Genomic DNA, 23587 nt, shown 5'->3' on the forward strand with positions numbered 1-23587 from the left:
GAAAGGGAGGAGATAGGAATCGCATTCCAAGTACTAGAGACATTAGAGAAAGGAGATAGGAATCGAATTGGGCATTGAATAGCGAAACGTATACCACCCACCCAGCAGACTGTTGGCCCAATCGCGTTCACGTTGTCATGGTGCGTCACGCAGTTGCTAACATAATCCCGTCTCAGTCAGGGTATGAGTAGATAAACCTGCATATTTTCCTCAAAAGTACGTATTTTCGCGATTCCAACACTATTCGATATTACAGAAAACAAGTTAGTTATCTCACATCTCGAAAAATATTTGTAATGTTGTACTTCCTGTTCACGAAAATCATGCTAATGTTTGGTTGTCGCGCTAGCACGCAATTGACTCCCATTCTCTCCTTAAATGGAAAACTCACATTTCCCCAGAGTGCACCGCGTAGCCCATTGACGATGCAGGGGAAACGCACACAATGGGCGTTAATAGGATTCCCATCTCCTCAAACGGATCTCTGCTAGTGCACGCGTATATGAGAATTCATAGTTTAGCTACGTTGTAATTCACGTCCATATATTATGAGCGTTTAGCTAGCTAGTAATCGGTTTTACCGTTCCCTTTTAAAAGCTCCTTCTGTACAAAGTTGTCGAAGTGGCAGTTTTTTTATTTCTTTTGTCATTATGGATGTTTGGAGAAAGTTTCGCCCGTCACACAACTTGTTTTGGTCCGCTTTCGTGGCGTAAAACTTGTTCGTGTTATTGTAGCCAATAACGTTACTGTTAGCTAGCTTCGAAAGGTTCGGTGGCTTTCCCAGACAAATCTCAGCCTTTCCTTTTGACTCTTGTACGGCAGGAGCTGGAGCAGTTTATTGCTGGGACTCGGCCTAGTCTAGTAACGTGAGTGACTTTTTTTCTAAGGTAAAGGCTTAGCTACATTTAATGCACTTTTTCTAAAGCTAGCAGATATGACACAAAATGGTTTAGACGTTTTTAATCGTTTCTTCTGACTACAGTTAGAAAGCCATTTTGCTAGTTTAGCTAGACCAAACACAGGCTACCTTACTTTGCGCATGTGTAAAAAAAAAAAATAGTTAAAAAATTCATGTTGTGAATAATTATATTTGAAGGAATAGCAATGTTGACACCCTGTAGTTAATGAACTCTATAAAGCTGGGACAAACTGTGAGTGAGAAATAATGTTTGCTAACTAACGTTAACTAGCTAACAGTAGTTACGTTAGATGCTCATAAAGGATGCTCACAACAAGAGTGTAACGTTAGATTCACAAGAATCTAACTAATTTAACTAGCTACGCTAGACCATTTTCTTTACTTTGTTTGAGAGTGGGTATCTTTTTCTTATTATATATTGATATAAAATATTCAGAACACAAAAATTTGTTATTGTAGCGATCAAGACAATTTGTAAGTCGCTCTGGATAAGAGCGTCTGCTAAATGACTTAAATGTAAATGTAAGACAGGATAATCTTGGAAACCAGAACCAAATTCTCGCGTGAACGCTAATTTGGGAAAGGGGATGTGGGCCTGAATCTGGGCTAGTAAACCATGAAGTTGTTGATGGAAAAATGATTGACATGTATTTGGTGGTGTTTTCCCCTTCTACAGGTATATCACCAATCTCCGAGGCCTCCAAAATGTCGATTTTAGGATTAAAAAAGAAACAACCAAAGACTTTTAAGGTCAAAGTCATCACTATGGATGCTGAAATGGAGTTTAGTTGTGAGGTAATGTACTTTTGCCTTATTGTAATGACATTACATTTTGGTGTGTACAACAAACAGAAACAGTAGCTGAAATAGTAGTCTTGAATGCTCTCGCTCCCCCTTCCTCCCTCATCATTGTCATGTTAGAAAACTGTACGAATAATTATATTCTCTGTCTCCTCTGCCCCCCATCTCTCAGGTGAAATGGAAAGGTAAGGATCTGTTTGATCTGGTGTGTCGGACAGTGGGTCTGAGAGAAACCTGGTTCTTTGGGCTCCGGTACACAGTGAAGGACACCTATGCATGGCTGAAGACAGAGAAACGGGTGAGTGAGGGGATAGGTCTTGATAGGAGAGAAGGGAGAGAGAAGGAAAGATGGAGAGAAAGCAAGATAATGGAAAAAAAACAAGATGTGTCATTGCCTAACAGTATATATTTTGTTTGTGTGTATGCAGGTCTTGGATCAAGAGGTCCCTAAAGACTCGCCGATAACATTTCACTTCCTGGCCAAGTTCTTCCCAGAGAAGGTAGAAGAAGAGCTGGTGCAGGAAATCACACAACACCTCTTCTTCCTGCAGGTAAAACAACTGTATTTCAACTCTTGTTAGGGAATCCAGGAATCTAACAATGCTTTGATGTTGATTATTTGTGTATATATTAGAGGTCGACCGATTAGGATTTTTCAACACCGATACCGATTATTGAAGGACCAAAAAAAGCTGATACCGATTATCAGCCAATTTTTATATATGTATTTGTAATAATGACAATTACAACAATACTGAATGAACAATGAACACTTATTTTAACTTAGTATAATGCATCAATATAATCTATTTAGTCTCAAATAAATAATGTAACATGTTCAATTTGGTTTAAATAATGCAAAAACACAGTGTTGGAGAAGAAAGTTAAAGTGCCATGTAAAAAAAAAAAAGCTAACGTTTAGGTTCCTAGCTCAGAACATGACAACATATAAAAGCTGGTGGTTCAATTTTCCCAGTTAAGAAGTTTTTTTTTTTTTTTTCACCTTTATTTAACCAGGTAGGCCGGTTGAGAATAAGTTCTCATTTACAACTGCGACCTGGCCAAGATAAAGCAAAGCAGTGTGACACAAACACAGAATTACACATGGGATAAACAAATGTACAGTCAATAACACAATAGAAAAACCTATATACAGTGTGTGCAAATGTAGTAAGTTTAGGGCGGTAAGGCAATAAATAGGCCATAGTGGTGAAATAATTACAATTTAGCATTAACACAGGAGTGATAGATGTGCAGAAGATGAATGTGCGAGTAGAGATACTGGAGTGCAAAGGAGCAAAAAATAAATAACAATATGGGGATGAGGTAGTTGGGTGGGCTGTGTACAGGTGCAATGTTCAGTAAGCTGCTCTGATAGCTGATGCTTAAAGTTAGTGAGGGAGATATAAGACTCCAGCTTCAGTGATTTTTGCAATTCATTCCAGTCATTGGCAGCAGAGAACTGGAAGGAAAGGTGGCCAAAAGGGGAGTTGGCTTTGGGGATGACCAGTGAAATAGGCCTGCTGGAGCGCGTGCTACAGGTGGGTGCTGCTATGGTGACCAGTGAGCTGAGATAAGGCGGGGCTTTACCTAGCAAAGACTTATAGATGACCTGGAGCCAGTGGGTTTGGCGACGAATATGAAGTGAGGGCCAGCCAACGAGAGCATACAGGTTGCAGTGGTGGGTAGTATATGGGGCTTTGGTGACAAAACGGATGGCACTGTGATAGACTGCATCCAGTTTGCTGAGTAGAGTGTTGGAGGCTATTTTGTAAATTACATTGCCGGAGTCGAGGATTGGTAGGATAGTCAGTTTTACGAGGGTATGTTTAGCAGCATGAGTGAAGGATGCTTTGTTGCGAAATAGAAAGCCGATTCTAGATTTAATTTTGGATTGGAGATGCTTAATGTGAGTCTGGAAGGAGAGTTTACAGTCTAACCAGACACCTAAGTATTTGTAGTTGTCCACATATTCTAGGTCAGAACCGTCCAGAGTAGTGATGCTAGTCGGGCAGTCGGGTGCGGGCAGCAATCGGTTGAAGAACATGCATTTAGTTTTACTTGCATTTAAGAGCAGTTGGAGGCCACGGAAGGAGTGTTGTATGGCATTGAAGCTTGTCTGGAGGTTTGTTAACACAGTGTCCAAAGAAGGGCCAGAAGTAGACACAATGCTGTCGTCCGCGTAGAGGTGGATCAGAGAATCACCAGCAGCAAGAGCAACATTATTGATGTATACAGAGAAAAGTCAGCCCTAGAATTGAACCCTGTGGCACCCCCATAGACTGCCAGAGGGCCGGACCACAGGCCCTCTGATTTGACACACTGACCTCTATCTGAGAAGTAGTTGGTGAACCAGGCGAGGCAGTCATTTGAGAAACCAAGGCTGTTGAGTCTGCCGATAAGAATGCGATGATTGAAAGAGTCGAAAGCCTTGACCAGGTCGATGAAGATGGCTGCACAGCATTGTCTCCTATCGATGGCGGTTATGATATCGTTTAGGACCTTGAGTGTGGCTGAGGTGCACCCACGACCAACTCGGAAACCAGATTGCATAGCGGAGAAGGTACGGTTGGATTCAAAATGGTTGGTGATCTGTTTGTGAACTTGGCTTTTGAAGACTTGTAGAAAGGCAGGGTAGGAAAGATATAGGTCTGTAACAGTTTGGGTCTAGAGTGTCTCCCCCTTTGAAGAGGGGGATGACTGAAGCAGCTTTCCAATCTTTGGGGATCTCAGATGATACGAAAGAGAGGCTGAACAGGCTAGTAATAGGGGTTGCAACAATTGCGGCGGATAATTTTTAGAAAGATAGCAAATATTCAAACGAAAACTTTGAAGGTTGAAGTGAAGAAGGGTTCCATGTGAACAGCAGTTGAACATGGGTCAGTCGGTCCTTTTAGGTTGTAGTTATTATAGGAATAATACCATTTGTATTTCATATACCTTTGACTATTGGATGTTCTTATAGGCACTTCAGTATTGCCAGCCTAATCTTGGGAGTTGATAGGCATGAAGTCATAAACAGCGCAGTTCTTCAAGCATTGCTAAGAGCTGCTGGCAAACGCATTGAAGTGCTGTTTGAATGAATGCTTACGAGCCTGCTGCTGCCTACCACTGCTCTGTCAGACTGCTCTATCAAATATACAATCATTGACTTAATTATAATATAATAACACACAGAAATACGAGCCTTTGGTCATTAATATGGTCAAATCCGTAAACAATCTTTTCGAAAACAAAACGTTTATTTTTTCTGTGAAATACGGAACCGTTCCGAACGCGTGGCAACCCGAAGTCTAAATATTGCTGTTACATTGCACAACCTTCGATGTTATGTCATAATTCTGGAAAATTAGTTTGCAACAAGCCAGGCGTCCCAAGCTGTTGCATATACCCTGACTCTGTTTGCACTGAACGCAAGAGAAGTGACACAATTTCCCTAGTTAATATTGCCTGCAAACATGAGTTTATTTTAACTAAATTTGCAGGTTTAATAAATATATACTTCTGTGTATTGATTTTAAGAAAGGGATTGATGTTTATGGTTAGGTACATTTGTTCAATGATTGTGCTTTTTTTCGGCAATGAGCTTTTGCTAAAGTTGAAGTAGGCTTTGATTCGATGATAAATTAACAGGCACTGCATTGATTATATGCAACGCAAGACAAGCTAGTTAACCCTGTAATATCATCAACCATGTGTATTTAACTAGTGATTATGTGAAGATTGATTGTTTTTTATAAAGTAAGTTTAATGCTAGCTAGCAACTTACCTTGGCTCCTTGCAGCCACAAGGTCCTTTTGACGCTGCACTCGTGTGGCAGGCTCACTCACGTAACAGGTGTTCAGCCTGCCACGCAGTTTCCTTGTGGATTGCAATGTAATCCGCGTCCAAAATGGCGGATTACCGATTTGTTATGACAACTTGAAATCGTCCCTAATTAATCGGTCAACCTCTAGTGTATATATATCAAGTTGGGATTCAGCTCTTTTATGTTCTGACTTTACTACTGTAGCTTAATTGTGCTGAGGAGTCTTGTCGTGCCAACTGTTCTCAGACTACCCAGTGTCTCTGCTGAGAACGGGATGGGTTAATGTCTAATTACCTCTAGGTGAAAAAGCAAATATTAGACGAGGAGATTTTCTGTTCTCCTGAAGCCTCTGTCCTGTTGGCGTCGTACGCTGTTCAAGCCAAGGTAAGGAAAGGCTTTTTCAGTGTGAATATCCTGTGTTGATATTAATATATGGGCTGTGTTTTCAAGACTTCTCCAGATGTAGATTTCGAAAGCTGTCATCTACATGAATGTATTTTTCTCTCATACAGTATGGGGACTATGAACCAAACTTTCACAAGCCGGGGTTCTTAGCCCAGGATGAGCTCCTACCTAAAAGAGTAAGTAGTACCACTATGGAAAAATAAGTGGTTGTGTGTGTGTGTGATCATGTTATTTGTGTATGTGTGGTCATCTTTTGATGTGTGTGTGTGTGTGAGATCATGTTATTTGTTTATTTCCACAGGTTCTGATGCAGTACCAGATGACTGCAGACATGTGGGAGGAGAAGATCACAGCCTGGTACGCAGAGCACAGAGGCATCGCCAGGTAAGACCAGCTGACGCAGCTACTACTACACTTATAGAGAAGCAGAGAGTTTCTCAACTCCGGTCCCGAAGTTCTCCCAGCGGTTCACATTATTGTTGTAGCCCAGGACAAACGCGCCTGAGGAGCGTTCGGCAGCACACCACGTTCTGGAACGTTCAGACAGAAATGTTATGTAGAACTAACATGTATCTCTGACGCAAGGATCTGACGCGCCACCTGCAGATGGACAGGCAGTTCAACCAATCAGAGAACAGAAAATATCACTCGCAACCAATCAGAACGCTCTGCCTGCAAACGGATAGGCAGAACAGCTAATCAGAGAACAGACTGGCTAGCAACTGACATGAACAGAATAAGGACTCACGTCTGCGCCATTCATGGCATTTCTATCTGCAAAGTTCAATAATGTTTGGCTGCTGAACATGGCCCTGATTCAACTTGTCAAGGGCTTTATGATTAGTTGATTGATAGAATCCGGTGTGGTTCTATGGCAACAATGTCTACTGTTGGGGTTACTGGAACACCGGAGTTGAGAAACACAGCTATAGAGCAATATCTACCAGTACCAGACGAGTCAGATGTTTCTCCCATAGATACAGAACTACATGACCCATTGACTTGTGTTGCTGGGCCAGAGACGGTGTTGTCTAATGATTGATGTGTTTGGTATGTGTGCTGTTCACAGGGATGAGGCTGAGATGGACTACCTGAAGATAGCTCAGGACCTGGACATGTATGGAGTCAGCTACTTTGCCATCACTGTGAGTTACTCCTTCAGTCAAACACTTCTCTCTTACTTTGGTTGCGTCCCAATAATATCTCATTTCTCCTGAAGTGTACACTCGTTCACTACTTCCCACAAATTTAAAATAATTGGATTGGTGAAGGCATGGGATAGAGGGAGTTTCCACCACGTTTCTTATACCTTTCAATCAGACAGTAGTTTATTACCCTCTGGTGATTTCATATTGTATAACAGGAATGGGCTGCAGGCAACTCACTGGCCTGATTTGCCCAGCCCTAGCTGACAGACACGTGACTCTTATAATCAACCAATCACGGTCTCCAGTATAGAATAGTTAGTTTAATCAGCTGTTTTAGCTAGGGCTGGGGGAACATGTGTGACACCAATCAGGCCAGGAGTAAGACTGGAGTTGCCCATCCTTGTTGAATTAAAAAAATATATATATTTTGTCACATACACTGGATAGGTGTAGTGAAATGTTGTTTTTACAGGGTCAGCCATGCGGTTCCACTGGTGCAAATTAGGGTCAAGTGCATTGCTCAAGGGCACATTGTCAGTGTACTATGCAAACTAATTTAGACCTTTATTTATCTTCGTAGGAACTTTGTCAATAAAGCCAGGCACATCTGAATGCAATAAAATCACACAAACACATAGCCTGTGTTACATTCAAGGACATAAGAACGCAGCCTTCAGCAGCCCGATACAGCCTTCAGCAGCCCGATACAGTTGAAGGTATTTTACAGTCATATGTTTTTTTGCTGTTTGACCCCCAATTATTGGACAAAGATGGCGTTTAGGGTCGAAACATTGTCTGATTAAACTACACTTTGGGTGCATTATAGCAGTTATCTCTTCTACATTATCCTCGCATACCCATCCCCTGGAACAAAGGTTTGTATTGATGTACGCACTCCGTCAGACCTGGGTTCAAATACTATCTATGGTATTACAATTACTTTGACACATTTGGAAATAACTGTTAAGATGTGTTTTATTTGAAAACACAAGTAGTTGACTATTGTAATGTATTTGGAAATACACTTGGATAGTATTTGAAAATACTCATACACTGACTGAAATAGACTCCCTTGCATTTAACACAGGTATTTTGAAAATACTTTTAAGTATTACGCTATTAATAGGAAATTGTGAGATTTTTTTTTGAAAATACTTCCAATAGAAGTAGTTGATTCGGGCCGCATGTTTTGTAAATTCTCAAATACTCAGAAATGAAGTATTGCACCCTTTTCCGGGGCCCTTTGGAAATCGAATTAACATAATACACATCTGTCTGTTTAAGCTAGAGATGTTTTTTTTTTGCATGGGCTGCGTCTCAATCCACGTCATCCGCCGATATCGCCCTTCCACATCTGTGGTGAAAGGTGGCAGAGCTAGCTAGAGCGGTGTTTTATCAGACCACGAGACAAAGTCTATAGTTTCCGTATGGTAATAATGACCCTGAACTATTATGACCCCTCTGTGGAAAGTTGAGTCTTAAGAACACGGTGGTGTTCTCAGTGTTGCTCTACGACCCCTACAAGCATCACGGGACTCGTCTGAAGTCGGTACAGCCTCTTCTGCCAACTTCTGTCTGTAGCGTCTGAACAGTTTGGGCTACACACTAATATGACCCCTCTGGAAAGGTGAGTCTCACATGAACACGTACTTCCAAATGAATGGAAGTCAACTATATATACAAAAGTATGTGGACACGCCTTCAAATTAGTGGATTTAGCTATTTCAGCCGCTCCCTTTGCTGACAGGTGTATAAAATCGAGCACACAGCCATGCAATCTCCACAGACAAACCTTGGCAATATAATGGCCTTACTGAAGAGCTCAGTGACTTTCAACGTGGCACTGTCATAGGATGCCACCTTTCCAACAGGTCAGTTCGTCACATTTCTACCCTACTAGAGCTGCCCCGGTCAACTGTGAGGGCTGTTACTGTGAAGTGGAAACGTCTAGGAGCAACAACGGCTCAGCCGCGAAGTGGTAGACCACACAACTCACAGAGCAAGACCGCCGAGTGCTGAAGCGAGTAGCGCAACTCCATAATAATGCCCATCATTTTGGAATGAGATGTTTGACGAGCAGGTGTCCACATACTTTTGGTCATGTGGTGTGTATATACGGAGTTAGTTTAGTGCCTAAAATAAGCAGTTAAATACATGTAAAAAAAAATATATATATATATAAATATTGTTTCCTGATAATTCTTATGTCTCTCAGATATAGGACAGACACTTCAGAACAAACTTCCTGTAGATTTTTTCGGGGACTATCTGTTGTTTTATGAAGCTAATAGGGCTAATGGCAATAAAGGCCAAATTCAATGTTTCATCAAAAAATGTTTACATATTTGTTTTTTTTATACCTTAAGGGGTCCTTAAATTCTAAATCAAATAGCTAAATGATCCTTGGTATGACCATCTTAAAACAATTCCATATGTTAGCTTTATTATTATGGGACCAGCAGGTACATGTAGCGTTTATATTGTTGTTCAGTGTCTTAATAGTACATGTATGAATGTTATAATACGTTATCTCCACAGCAAAATAAACGAGACACAGACCTGCTACTGGGTGTCGATGCCCAGGGCCTTCATATTTACAGCCCCAACAGCAAACTGAACCCCAACAAGTCTTTCCCCTGGAGCGGCATCCGCAACATCTCCTACAGCGAGAAGGAGGTAACCACGGTGAATCTGCTATTATTTATTTATTTATTTATTTAATTTTTGTCCAATTAAAAATACATCTCTGTTATGGCTACCTAGCCACATTAAACCGGCCCGCTCTCACAAGCTCACTTTTATGTTTTACATGAAGTAAACCTGATCGCAGCGGTCTGGTCATCTACTACACAGATGATAACATGTTATTAACTTTGTCCTCTCCCCTGGTACAGTTCACAATAAAACCTCTGGACAAGAAGAAGGATGTTTTCAAATTCTACTCCTCCCAACTGAGAGTCAACAAACTGGTAGGTTGTTGTTTGTAGGAAGTCAGAGTTGGTGCCAGTTTTATCCTCTTATTTGGTAAAGCCCATTTTAACCCATGTGTGTTTGCCTGCGCCTGTATGTGTGTTCAGATTCTGCAGCTGTGCATTGGGAACCATGACCTGTTCATGAGGAGGAGGAAAGTGGACTCCATCGAGGTACAGCAGATGAAGTCTCAGGCCAAGGAGGAGAAGGCTCGCAAGAAGGTCCGCTCTCAACACATCCACAGACACTCTACCACACCCCTGTATTTGTGTCGTTTTCAAAGATATACAGTGTTTCTGTATAGACATAGCTGCCAGTATTTTTCAATGAGAAGATACTATGTTGTGAACATAGCACACTGTTAATGTCAGTTGCTAGCCAGTCTGTTCTCTGATTAGCTGTTCTGCCTATCCGTTTGCAGGCAGAGCGTTCTGATTGGTTGCGAGTGATATTTTCTGTTCTCTGATTGGCTGAACTGCCTGTCCATCTGCAGGTCGAGCGTCAGATCCTTGCCCGGGAGAAGCAAATGAGGGAGGAGGCAGAGCGAGCGAAGGAGGAGATGGAGAGACGGCTGTTCCAGCTGCAGGACGAGGCACGGCTGGCCAATGAGGCGCTGGTAAGGGTGGCGTCTGATCCATGAGAGCGGGGTCTCCTTAGGAATGTATATGAACTGTTTATAAGTGTTATGTCTGCTTATGAAGGTGTTGTGTCTGTTTGTAGCTGCGTTCAGAGGAGACCGCAGATCTGCTGGCGGAGAAGGCCCAGATCGCCGAGGAGGAAGCCAAGCTGTTAGCCCACAAGGCTGCCGAGGCGGAGCAGGAAAGGCAGAGGATAGAGGCTACCGCCCTCAAGACCAAGGAGGAGAAGAGACTGATGGAGCAGAAGATGAGAGAGGCAGAGCAGCTGGCCGTCAAACTGGTGGAGCAGTCAGAGAGAAGGTACAGATATTACTGTCAGTGTTCATGTTATTATTATTAGTGTTTTAGTTTAGAGGATAAGTAGTAGTAAAGGTCAAATGTAGCCACGAGCAGCAGGAGGAACGGCAGGGATTGCAGATGAGCTTAAAATAGCCGCAGGAGGGATGGTAAAGATTGCAGATGAGCTTAAAATAGCCGCAGGAGGAATGGTGGATATTGCAGATGAGCTTAAAATAGCCGCAGGAGGAATGGTGGAGATTTCAGATGAGCTTAAAATAGCCGCAGGAGGAATGGTAGAGATTGCAGATGAGCTTAAAATAGCCACAGGAGGAATGGTAGAGATTGCAGATGAGCTTAACCTAAGACAATCCACTCAGTGTCTGCTCAGGGTGTGCTTCATTATGCACCAATGTGATAGATGCAGGACCGAAACAGTGGAGAAGTTTAAACATCCACTTTCCGCTCTTGGTTATAAAAGTCAGCCCAGCTCTGCTGTATATTTTGTGCATCGCTGACTAGTCAATGCACAGTAAGTAGCGGTTCCTCTCTGCAGGTCGAAGGAGGCGGACCATCTGAAGCAGGACCTTACGGAGGCCAAGGATGCTGAGAGGAGAGCCAAGCAGAAACTCCTGGAGATCACCAAGACCTCTTACCCGGTACAGAAAACTATAACCCTAGCCAAGACATCTTACCGGTACAGAAAACTATAACCCTAGCCAAGACATCTTACCCGGTACAGAAAACTATAACCCTAACCAAGACATCTTACCCGGTACAGAAAACTATAACCCTAGCCAAGACATCTTACCCGGTACAGAAAACTATAACCCTAACCAAGACATCTTACCCGGTACAGAAAACTATAACCCTAGCCAAGACATCTTACCCGGTACAGAAAACTATAACCCTAGCCAAGACATCTTACCGGTACAGAAAACTATAACCCTAACCAAGACATCTTACCCGGTACAGAAAACTATAACCCTAGCCAAGACATCTTACCCGGTACCTGAACCATCATTTTAGAGCTCACCATTATCACAATCACAGCTAATACAACATACCCAGTACACTCCACACCATAACCATATTGATCATGTCTAACAACAGAGGTTATCAAAACCACATCCTCCCTTTTTCCTGGCCCCTATAACTGGCGCCTCTTGTTCTTTCTGTGTGTGTTCCAGCTCATAGCGGCCTACTCCACCCCCCCTCCTCCCCCAGAGGGAGGAGACCTAGCTCTGGGATCCGGATCGATGCGGATCGACTTTAAAGACTCTGATATGAAGAGACTGTCAATGGAGATAGAGAGGGAGAGGTGAGCTGGGTTCCCTCCAAATGGCATCATATTCCCTAAATAGTGCACTAATTTTGACCAGGGTCTGTGGTCTGAAGTAGTGCACTACATAGGTAATAGGGGACATTTCATTGCAAAATGTTGTTCCCTTTTCTCGTGACCTTGCGAAGCTAAGTAAACAAAACTGATAGGTGAAGGCTATCTCACCCCCCCCCCTCAGACTAGAGTACGTGGAGAAGAGTAAACACCTGCAGGATCAACTGAAGGAGCTGAAGTCTGAGATTGAATCTCTGAAGCTGGAGGAGCAGCAGCAGCAAGCTGGGGTCTACAGCCTCCGCAACGAGGCCCGCGGCTACCCCCCTGAACCGCCCTACATGCCCCATAGTAATGTAAGAACCACCCTACCTGCCCCATAGTAATATTAGAACCACCCTACCTGCCCCATAGTAATGTTAGAACCACCCAACCTGCCCCATAGTAATATTAGAACCACCCTACCTACCCCATAGTAATATTAGAACCATCCTACCTGCCCCATAGTAATATTAGAACCATCCTACCTGCCCCATAGTAATATTAGAACCATCCTACCTGCCCCATAGTAATATTAGAACCATCCTACCTGCCCCATAGTAATATTAGAACCACCCTACCTGCCCCATAGTAATATTAGAACCACCCTACCCGCCCCATAGTAATATTAGAACCACCCTACCCGCCCCATAGTAATATTAGAACCACCCTACCTGCCCCATAGTAATATTAGAACCATCCTACCTGCCCCATAGTAATATTAGAACCACCCTACCCGCCCCATAGTAATATTAGAACCACCCTACCTGCCCCATAGTAATATTAGAACCATCCTACCTGCCCCATAGTAATATTAGAACCACCCTACCCGCCCCATAGTAATATTAGAACCACCCTACCCGCCCCATAGTAATATTAGAACCACCCTACCCGCCCCATAGTAATATTAGAACCACCCTACCTGCCCCATAGTAATATTAGAACCACCCTACCTGCCCCATAGTAATATTAGAACCACCCTACCCGCCCCATAGTAATATTAGAACCACCCTACCTGCCCCATAGTAATATTAGAACCACCCTACCTGCCCCAAAATAGCATCTGATAGGAAAGCAGTTTGTTTCCTCGGTTATACTAAACTGTACAATTTAAATGTCTTAACAATCAAAGGGTAAAACATGTTTGGTAGGCATTTGTTTTCAAAATATAAAAGCGGAATAATCATCCGCAAGCCAGAAATTATATTGATCTTACACTGTCGATTGTCCATAGGGTTGGTCCTTACTGGGGAATGGAGAAAAATACATCTAACGTATAAGTAAACAGACTTTCCAAAAGTCCTGCGTGTACGACACAAAAAAACAAGAACTTGTGGGGGACTTTTTCTTTGACATGAGGTAAGGTGGGAGGAACACAGTTCACCGAGGAACTGCTTGGGTCTACAACAGACCCATTAAATGATATGTTACGTTAGATGTTTCTCTCTCAAATTCCCCCCCTGCATAAGGACCAAGCCTACAGACAATCGACAGTGTAAGATTGAATTTAACTTCTGACTCGCGGGAGGCTATTCAGTTTTTTACAAGCTAATTCCCAGCAATGCTAGTGTGTGAATACTATCATTACAAAAAGCAGCTATTTTTCCCTTTCTCAAACATTTTTGTTCTTTGTTCTTTCAGAGAAACTCTGCCTACATGGCTCAGATGGCTTTTTTTGAGGAAGTGTGATCCAACGGCCATTGGATGAAACAGGGGTAGGCTAAGTGCCATTGGAAGACACGCAGGGAGGCGGGACATTGGTTGTGACACTTGTTCCTTAATACCAAGATATGCCTACTTCATCTATCTATGTTTTGTGCCTGACAAAAGGAGCACACTGACACACACACACTGACACACACACTCCCAGTGACACTCCAGAAAAGACTGCTTTGGAAATATTTGTTTTCCTCAGATGACACATCACAACACTACAAGTTTTCCTTCCAGTTTTCCATTATGGTTTATTTGATGCAGCCCTAGTTACACTGCCTGTGGGTGTATATTATCACAGACGGTGCTGTGTGCATGTTCTGTGGATGTATTTTACTTCAATGTTTGGTTTTTAAAGGGATGCCTGGTAGAGTGTGACACAGATTTGACTGAGGTATTTTATCCTATATGACTGACTCTACACTACAGTGTGCCTTTAGGAGAATATACTCTCTCAGCGACCAGGATCATGTCTGTCAAGCTACCAGGCTTCAGGTGTGATACCTTGCCTTCGCTGAATAATGTCTTACTTTACTCAGTCGTTTTATTGTTGTAGCATGGTCGAACTGATCGTCTCCAGAGCAACATGTGTCCTGCATCACATTATGCCTCCTAACCATTATCAATTCAAACTATCATTTCAACGGTTTTCTGTTTTTAGTATTTTAGATCGTTGACGTGCTTTTAACTTCGCTTTTTAAAGAGTTTTCTTCACGTTACAAACATTAAATATGCAATCCCTCGTTCACTAGTTCCTGTTATGGAGCATCCCAAAAGACACCCTATTCCCGTTTTAGTGCACTGCTTTTGACCAGTGCCCTATTTAGTTCATTTAGGGTGACATTTGGGACGATGACCTGCCTGGATTGTCAAACACCTCTGGGGTGGGTTTAGATCCAACACCTCTGGGGTGGGTTTAGATCCAACACCTCTGGGGTGGGTTTAGATCCAACACCTCTGGGGTGGGTTTAGATCCAACACCTCTGGGGTGGGTTTAGATCCAACACCTCTGGGGTGGGTTTAGATCCAACACCTCTGGGGTGGGTTTAGCTCCAACACCTCTGGGGTGGGTTTAGCAGGCAGACAAGCCCACTTCTCTTCTGATTTCTACGACATCTTGTTAGCGCTTAGCTCAGAGGAAGGTTCCATCTCTAGAAAAGTAGGGAAGACATTCTGTATATGGAGGAGGAGAAGCGAGAGAGAGAAGGTGGCTTGTGCTTGTGAAGGAAGTAGATTTTAGATGTAATAACTCATGGTTAAGGGTTGGGGTCAATTCCATTTCACAGAAATATAATAAGATTATAATGCCTATTTGCTGAGTTGAAATGGTCTGGACCCAACCTTTGCTGTGGTTTTTGAATGGGAGCCATGTCTTACATGGTCAGATATCCTAACTAACAGAACACTGCTTGGCAGATTATGCAACATTTTCAAGGTTGGGGGTTGGTTTGGCATTTGTGTGGGTGCAGACACCTGGACGTACAGAGACACACAGCCATGTATTCAAACCATGTGTCTATCACATTTAAACCCTACATTTATTAGTCATTTTTATTGTAACATAAATAAGTTATTGTCAGATCTGTTGTCAGAAGTTTCCTCTAACCGATGTCAGGTTTGAATCGAAATGGAGTTGTTTTGGATGTCAATATATCACACACGCACTCTCAGCATAACTGTTGTGTACGTGTGCTTTTCATTTCTCATGGTTATACCTATTTATGTGTGTAGAATAGTGTTGTTGGGTTTTATAATGTTAACTCCTTTTGTTGTTTATCTGAAGCTAGAAACTCTCTTTACTGTTGTTGACTTAACCATTCCTGCTTTTTTCCATCCTCTCCCCCCTATCCTCCTTTCCCTCTCTCGCACTACTCCTTTTTCATGTGCTCATCGGCTTTAAAGGGCTTAAGTGTCACATCAGTTTGTTTTTGTTTTTCACTGTTTGTTTTCATAGATGACCTCAGAACTGATTTATATATATATATATAGGTTTACTGTAATCACCCATATCTGTCCCAAGTGGCACCCTATTCCCTATATGGTGCACTACGTTTGACCAGGGCCAGCATCAGGCTCAGGTCAAAAGTAGTGCACTATACAAGGGGGAGTAGGGTGCCATTTGGGACACAGTCTCTCAACACTCTGTCGTTGCCTCCTTTCCTTTTTAGAGGGCGGCAAGTAACCTTGCGGTTAGTTAGGCCAGTAAACGGCCGACGAGGTCGTTGATTTGAGTACCTGAGCCGACAAGGTGAAACATTTGTCGATGTGCCCTTGAGCTACTACTATGGCTGACCTTGTAAAACACTACACTGGACTGTGTTTTTCTTCTTCACAACCTTGATTCCGTTCCTTCATTGCCGCTAGTCAATTTATAGAGGTCTGGAGGTTTCCTCTGTGTGGAGGTCTGGAGGTTTCCTCTGTGTGGAGGTCTGGAGGTTTCCTCTGTGTGGAGGTCTGGAGGTTTCCTCTGTGTGGAGGTCTGGAGGTTTCCTCTGTGTGGAGGTCTGGAGGTTTCCTCTGTGTGGAGGTCTGGAGGTTTCCTCTGTGTGGAGGTCTGGAGGTTTCCTCTGTGTGGAGGTCTGGAGGTTTCCTCTGTGTGGAGGTCTGGAGGTTTCCTCTGTGTGGAGGTCTGGAGGTTTCCTCTGTGTGGAGGTCTGGAGGTTTCCTCTGTGTGGAGGTCTGGAGGTTTCCTCCGTGTGGAGGTCTGGAGGTTTCCTCCGTGTGGAGGTCTGGAGGTTTCCTCCGTGTGGAGGTCTGGAGGTTTCCTCCGTGTGGAGGTCTGGAGGTTTCCTCCGTGTGGAGGTTTCCTCCGTGTGGAGGTCTGGAGGTTTCCTCCGTGTGGAGGTCTGGAGGTTTCCTCCGTGTGGAGGTGTGGAGGTTTCCTCCGTGTGGAGGTGTGGAGGTGTGGAGGTTTCCTCCGTGTGGAGGTTTCCTCCGTGTAGAGGTTTCCTCCGTGTAGAGGTTTCCTCCGTGTGGAGGTGTGGAGGTTTCCTCCGTGTAGAGGTGTGGAGGTTTCCTCCGTGTAGAGGTGTGGAGGTTTCCTCCGTGTAGAGGTGTAGAGGTTTCCTCCGTGTAGAGGTTTCCTCCGTGTAGAGGTTTCCTCCGTGTTGCTGTCACCTATCATGCCCTGCCAGATCAGTGGCCATAGAGGAAAGGACACAAGGGAAGGAAGGTAGTTAACACTATTAAGACACAGCCAGGGAGGGACATGCCAAACAAAAGCGAGTCACAATGTCTGATTTCCGAGATTAAGTGTTTTGAGTGCAGTTTCTTTTTGCATTTTGTCATAAGTGAATCAATGCTGTCAAAGGTCTTGGCTGTTGCTTATAAAAACAAATATACATTAGCATTGCTTGTATTGTCACAGTTCTTGATGGTTACAGTCTTGAAGTTGTACAACTCTTGTCTAATGATTTATGTTTCTTGTGTTGATGTTTGGAATAGATTTTTCGAAGACCGATTTATTTTTTATTTATTTTTTTTTACATCCAACTAACATTTTACTTCTGTCTTTATCAACCCCTCTGAAAGACCCATACCTACAGGTTTTAGGAGAGATGTGAGGAGCTGTTATTGTGGGTGGGGGTAAGTGCCTTGCTCAATGGCAGAATGGCAGGCAGCTCACTTTCCGCCAGATTATTTCCCCGGCAGACCCGGGATTCAAACTAGCAACCCTCCACCTCTAACCGCAAGGCTACCTGCTGCACCCTTGGCAGCCACACCAAACACAGATTGATTTTTGGGGATGAAGTGTTGTCACCAATGGTAATAGTAAAAGGAAGTGCGAGTCCAAATGAAGCAGGAGATTTGAAGCATTTGATCCATCAATCAAATATTTATGAAGTACTTTAAACATGTTTGTGCTTAAGCTGTACAACTCTAGGCTAACAAGTTAGATTCATGATAAATGTGTTTTGCTGATATTGGTAATCAAATTGAGTGTGAAACACTTCAATGTTTGCAGATCTGTAAGGTGAAATAAGAAATGGTGCAAATCACCACCACCACTACTACACTGCTTATATAAAAGGGTTAGGGTGAAGGGGTAGAGAGGGATTTGGGAGGGGATGACTGTGTCTGCACTGTACCACTCTGATGTTCCACTAGAGGGGAGAAGAGATCCAGCTATTCTTGCTGGATGAGAAGAAAGACATGATTCTTACCAATAGAAACAGGGAGGAGAGGAAGAATGCAGGTAGAGTATTGATGTATATGTTTGTTTGAATGTACCTGCTTGTCAAATATCTCATTCCAAAATCATGGGCAATAATATGCAGTTGGTCCCCCCCTTTGCTGCTATAACAGCCTCTTCTGGGAAGGCTTTCCGCTAGATGTTGGAATATTGCTGCAGAGACTTGCTTCCATTCAGCCACAAGAGCATTCGGCATTCCATTTCATCCCAAAGGTGTTTGATGAGGTTGAGTTTAGTGTTCTGTGCAGGCCAGTCAAGTTCTTCCTCAACGATCTCGACAAACCATTTCTGAAACAGGAAAGAGCCTTCCCTAAACTGTTGCCACAAAGTTGGAAGCGCACAATCGTCTAGAATGCTATTGTATGCTGTAGCGTTAAGATTTCCCTTCACTGGAACTAAGGGGCCTAGCCCGAACCTTGAAAAACAGCCCCAGATCATTATTCCTCCACCAAACTTTACAGTTGGCACTATGCATTGGGGCAGGTAGTGTTCTCCTGGCCTCCGCCAAACCTAGATTCATCCGTCGGACTGCCAGATGGTGATGCGTGATTCATCACTCCAGAGAACACGTTTCCACTGCTCCAGAGTCCAATGGTGGCGAGCTTTACACTATTCCGACGCTTCACATTGCACATGGTGATCTTAGGCTTGTGTGCGGCTGCTCGGCCATGGAAACCCATTTCATTAATCTCCCGATGAACAGTTCTTGTGCTGACGTTGCTTCCAGAGGCAGTTTGGACCTCAGTAATGAGTGTTGCAACATAGCTGACCCAAGTTGTAAATACAGAGAAAAAATGAGTTGCCCCCAACCCTCTCTCCCCAGTTCCCCCTGCACTATAATTACAGGGTTGTAGCACATGGGTGGGTGGCAGCCATATACATGAAATCTGTTAAGCAGCATATATTTGGTCTTAAGGTATTAAAAAATATATTTACAGTACCAGTCAAAGTTTGGACACACCTACTCATTCCAGGGTTTTTCTTTATTTTTACTATTTTCTACAAAACTATGAAGTAGAAATATGGAATCATGTAGTAACCAAAAAAGTGTTAAACAAATCAAAATATATTTTCAATTTAAGATTCTTCAAAGTAGCTACCCTTTGCCTTGACAGCTTTGCACAGTCTTGGCATTCTCCCAACCAGCTTCATGAGGTAGTCACCTGGAATGCATTCCAATTACCAGGTGTGCCTTGTTAAAAGTTAATTTGTGGAATTTCTTTCCTTAATGCATTTGAGCCAATCAGTTGTGTTGTGACAAGGTAGGGGTGGTATACAGAAGATAGCCCTATTTGGTAAATGACCAAGTCCATATTACGGCAAGAACAGCTCAAATAAGCAAAGAGAAACGACAGTCGATCATTACTTTAAGACATGAAGGTCAGTCAATACGGAAGATGTCAAGAGCTTTGAAAGTTTCTTCAAGTGCAGTTGCAAAAACCACCAAGCGCTATGATGAAACTGGTTCTCGTGAGGACCCCCACAGGAAAGGAAGTCCCAGAGTTACCTCAGCTGCAGAGGATAAATTCATTAGAGTTACCAGCCTCAGAAATTGCAGCCCAAATAAATGCTTCACAGAGTTCAAGTAACAGACACATCTCAACATCAACTGTTCAGAGGAGACTGCTTGAATCAGGCCTTCATGGTCGAATTGACCAGCAAGGGGACCCTCAGCATTACGCAGACATGCCCTCACTGTGGGCATTCCTATAAATGGAACAGGAAGGACACTTCAATCAGGTTGGTGACATTTGACCTGGTCAAAGGTTGAAACAGTTTTCAGTTTTGTCCCAATTCACTTTCATAACCTAGCCTGGTGGACCCAGCTTGATCGCTGTGTTTACCATTCTATTTCACTGGAATGGTAAACGCAGCGATCAAGCTGGGTCCACCAGGCTAGGTGTGTGTGTGTGTGTCTGACCAGTATCTTTGATGCAGGGCCAGGAGCTGATGTATGCTGCTATGCCCATCAATGGGGTGCTGGCAAAGACCTTACCTCCAGTCTCACCTCTTTCCTGCTCACCAACGGTTGTCGACGGGGAGACCCAGAATTAGGTAGGTTTAGTCTGACCTATTCAAACCTTTAACATGGTATATGTTTGTTTGTCAGATTTCACCTACCCTAACTGCCATTGGTAATAGAACAGTGACTGTATGTGCCTACAGATGCTTCGATGGTGCCAGCACTTGGAGACTTGCAAGACGATGTGAGGAAGTCCAGACTGACAGAGAAGCTTGATACTGATGTCTCTAACCTGGTACTTGGCATACCATCTTTACTAGACACAACTTTTACTTGTATTGTATTTTTTTATTATTGAATTGAATGATATCAGTCAATATGGGGAGGGTGTGTGTATTCTGCATCAGGATCAGGGAACTCCTGTTGTATATGGTACACCACACAGGAATATATGAACATGTTACCATGGTAACCCCATTACCACCACACAGGAATATATGAACATGTTACCATGGTTACCCCATTACCACCACACAGGAAGGTATGACTGCTCTGACATGTTACCATGGTTACCCCATTACCACCACACAGGAAGGTATGACCACTCTGACATGTTTGCCAAAGTAGCCACATTACCACCACACAGAATGCTGATAGGTACAGTATCTGTATCGGCTGGGAATGATAAGGAAAGGTGAAAGGTGTACATTGTTATTTTAGCAGAATACTGCTTCTATGGTATTATGTAAAGGGTTGTTTATTCTATATGAACCTGATGCTACATTTGAAAGTTGTCAAAACCCTCAGTTTAGAATATATCCATAAATTCATCAATTGCATTCTTCTCATATTACTCTGTCGGCTACTGACCAATTCAAAGCATCTCACGCTACATCTGCCTGTAGTTATTGAACTCCACCTGCAGGAGTTTTTGTTGTTGTGATTGATTGTGGGGAAACAGCTGCAGGCAATGTTCTGACAGATGGAATACCCACATCAAACCACACCCACAAGTCAACTCACCTTTGGCTTCTGTCATGGCTAACAGCATTTCTTGAGGAACAAGCCAAAAAACTAGGCTAAATCACTGGGTCCAGTTCCCCTTTAACCTCAATGTCAAAACAATTTTACTTCACATTGTGGACTTTAGTTGTATTGATGATGTATTTTGGATGTTTTCAGTGTATTTTCAATGCATTCACGATTAAAAAACGACTGTGCACTAAAATTACAAAAAGTGAATTTGATTAATTCTATAAGCCCTAAAATGAATTTACAAAATACAAAAACTCTTCCCATTATTCCAGCCCGAGCAGCAGAACTGTCAGCCCTGGACAACCGACTGAGTGCTAGTGAGAGCCAGGTAGATGAGCTGAAGAGAGTGTGAATGCAGGTAATATATACATGGACTCAACACAACACCCATCCTTCACCATATTGCTGTTTTCTCTCAGAATAGGCCTCGAGTCCTTCCTCATGTGCTTACTATGTAGATTGAACTATTTGCTTTAGTATATGGTGCAGGTTGTGTGCTTCATGCTAACATAGTTGCCAGTACAAATCAAATAGTGTTTACTATTTTGTGTTCACAGAGAGACCAAAGGTGGCATTCTATGCTGATTTGACTGATACGGGCCCTTCAACACTGACACTACTCTGAAGTACAGTAACTTCTTCACCAACATCGGCAAGGGCTACAACCCAGCCACAAGTAGGCTAATGACTACACTAAACTGGCCACATGCTGGCACGGGGAGAATATTTAGGGGTTCAAAGCAGCGACGCTGAGAGAAACCCAATTGTATTTGTTGCCGTTAGCTATTATTTAGCCTAGTTTTTTGGCTTGTCATTTCAGAATGATGAAGGTTTTTCTTAATTTTTTACAATTTTATACAAAACTATGAATTAGAAATATGGAATCATGTAGTAACCAAAAAAGTGTTAAACAAATCAAAATATATTTTAGATTTGAGATTCTTCAACGTGTTCTTGGAGACTTGGAAATGTTTTGGTACCCTTCCCAAGTTCTGTGCCTCGACACAATTCTGTCTCGGAGCTCTACAGACTATTCCTTCAAACTCATGGCTTGGTTTTTGCTCTGACATGCACTGTCAACTGTGGGACCTTATACAGACAACTGTTTGCCTTTCCAAATCATGTTCAATCAATTAAATTTACCACAGGTTTCTACAAATTGATTGGAGTCCACATCTCAAGTATGATCAATGGAAACAGTTTCGAGTCTCATAGCAAAGGGTCTGAATGCTTATGTAAATAAGGTGTTTCTGTTTGTTTTGTCATCATGGGGTTTTGTGTGTAGATTGATCAGGAAAAAAACAACAATTTAATACATTTTAGAATAAGGCTGTAACGTAACAAAATGTGGAAAAAGTCAAAGGGTCTGAATACTTTCCGCATGCACTGTATAACATCTATGGACCAAGGTCTCTAAACGCAATATTTTCCAAGCTCGTACCTCAAATAACATGGCAGCTATGGACTATTTTTTTTTTTTTTAAGTGGGCGTGACCTGGCACATAAATGAATATAAATCAGACACAGTTATTCATATTAGAACAAAATGTCTTCCAAACAGTCAAGACTCAACATTTTCAAGAACAATCAGGTCCACCACATATTTAGATATCTTAATCTGTTCAACTCAAAATCATAGACCTTGGCACACGTGCTCCGGGATGTGAGTCTAGCTAACCTGTAGAGTATGGTTATGTTTGACCCCATGGTGGCGATGTTTGACAGGGAAAAACATGCATGCAAGCTCAATGACTTATAGCTGCCATGTTGTTTGAACAATAGTCTGGGGAAATAATGTGCTTTAAAGACGTGGGTCCATAGATGCTATAAACTAAATGTGGTGCCAATCGATCCAGTGGTTCTGGAGAAGATCCCGTTTTAAAGTAGTCAACCATAAGAAAAATATACATCAAAAGTGTATTTCATGATCTGTTTTATTTTGAGTTGTGATATTTGGCAGGCATGTTTTTTAATAAAACACATTTTTTTTGCCCCTTTTTCTCAGTATCCAATTAGTAGTATACAGTATCCAATTATAACTATTAGTAGTATACAGTATCCAATTATAACTATTAGTAGTATACAGTATCCAATTATAACTATTAGTAGTATACAGTATCCAATTATAACTATTAGTAGTATAGTTATAGTCTCATCACCGCAACTCCCGTACGGAGAGGCATGCCTCCAAAACAACCCAACTCCCGTACGGAGAGGCATGCCTCCAAAACAACCCAACTCCCGTACGGAGAGGCAAGCCTCCAAAACAACCCAACTCCCGTACGGAGAGGCAAGCCTCCAAAACAACCCAACTCCCGTACGGAGAGGCAAGCCTCCAAAACAACCC

At 42.7% G+C, this 23587-nt stretch overlaps 1 protein-coding gene and 1 long non-coding RNA gene across 51 annotated transcripts; both read left to right on the forward strand.

Annotated features, from left to right (window-relative positions):
- Positions 1–454: 454 nt before the first annotated feature.
- nf2b (NF2, moesin-ezrin-radixin like (MERLIN) tumor suppressor b) lies at positions 455–17512 on the forward strand. 50 transcript variants are annotated; one of them, XR_011670525.1, is made up of 20 exons: positions 455–866; positions 1596–1714; positions 1893–2018; positions 2149–2271; positions 5829–5912; positions 6041–6109; positions 6235–6317; positions 7003–7078; positions 9620–9766; positions 9976–10050; positions 10159–10272; positions 10545–10667; positions 10772–10989; positions 11522–11624; positions 12156–12286; positions 12486–12654; positions 13979–16760; positions 16920–16952; positions 16995–17020; positions 17104–17512. XR_011670525.1 is itself a non-coding variant. In XM_071364803.1 (17 exons), the coding sequence occupies exons 2-17, from the start codon at positions 1625–1627 to the stop codon at positions 14024–14026; spliced, it is 1779 nt and encodes a 592-aa protein (XP_071220904.1). In that variant the 5' UTR covers positions 455–887; positions 1596–1624; the 3' UTR covers positions 14027–17512. The 50 variants fall into 50 exon arrangements, 3 of the variants coding, with proteins under 3 accessions (XP_071220904.1, XP_071220903.1, XP_071220905.1); XR_011670526.1 differs by having other exon boundaries at positions 13979–16735; positions 16928–16960; positions 17012–17045; XR_011670494.1 differs by having other exon boundaries at positions 13979–16960; positions 17012–17045.
- A 2636-nt stretch (positions 17513–20148) lies between these two features.
- On the forward strand, positions 20149–23192 carry LOC139551964 (uncharacterized). The gene is made up of 4 exons (XR_011670348.1): positions 20149–20297; positions 20409–20500; positions 21513–21598; positions 21798–23192. It is a non-coding gene; the product is annotated as an uncharacterized lncRNA (long non-coding RNA).
- Positions 23193–23587: the final 395 nt, after the last annotated feature.

This window comes from Salvelinus alpinus, chromosome 24 (genome assembly GCF_045679555.1).
Source record: "Salvelinus alpinus chromosome 24, SLU_Salpinus.1, whole genome shotgun sequence".
Classification (NCBI taxonomy): domain Eukaryota; kingdom Metazoa; phylum Chordata; class Actinopteri; order Salmoniformes; family Salmonidae; genus Salvelinus; species Salvelinus alpinus.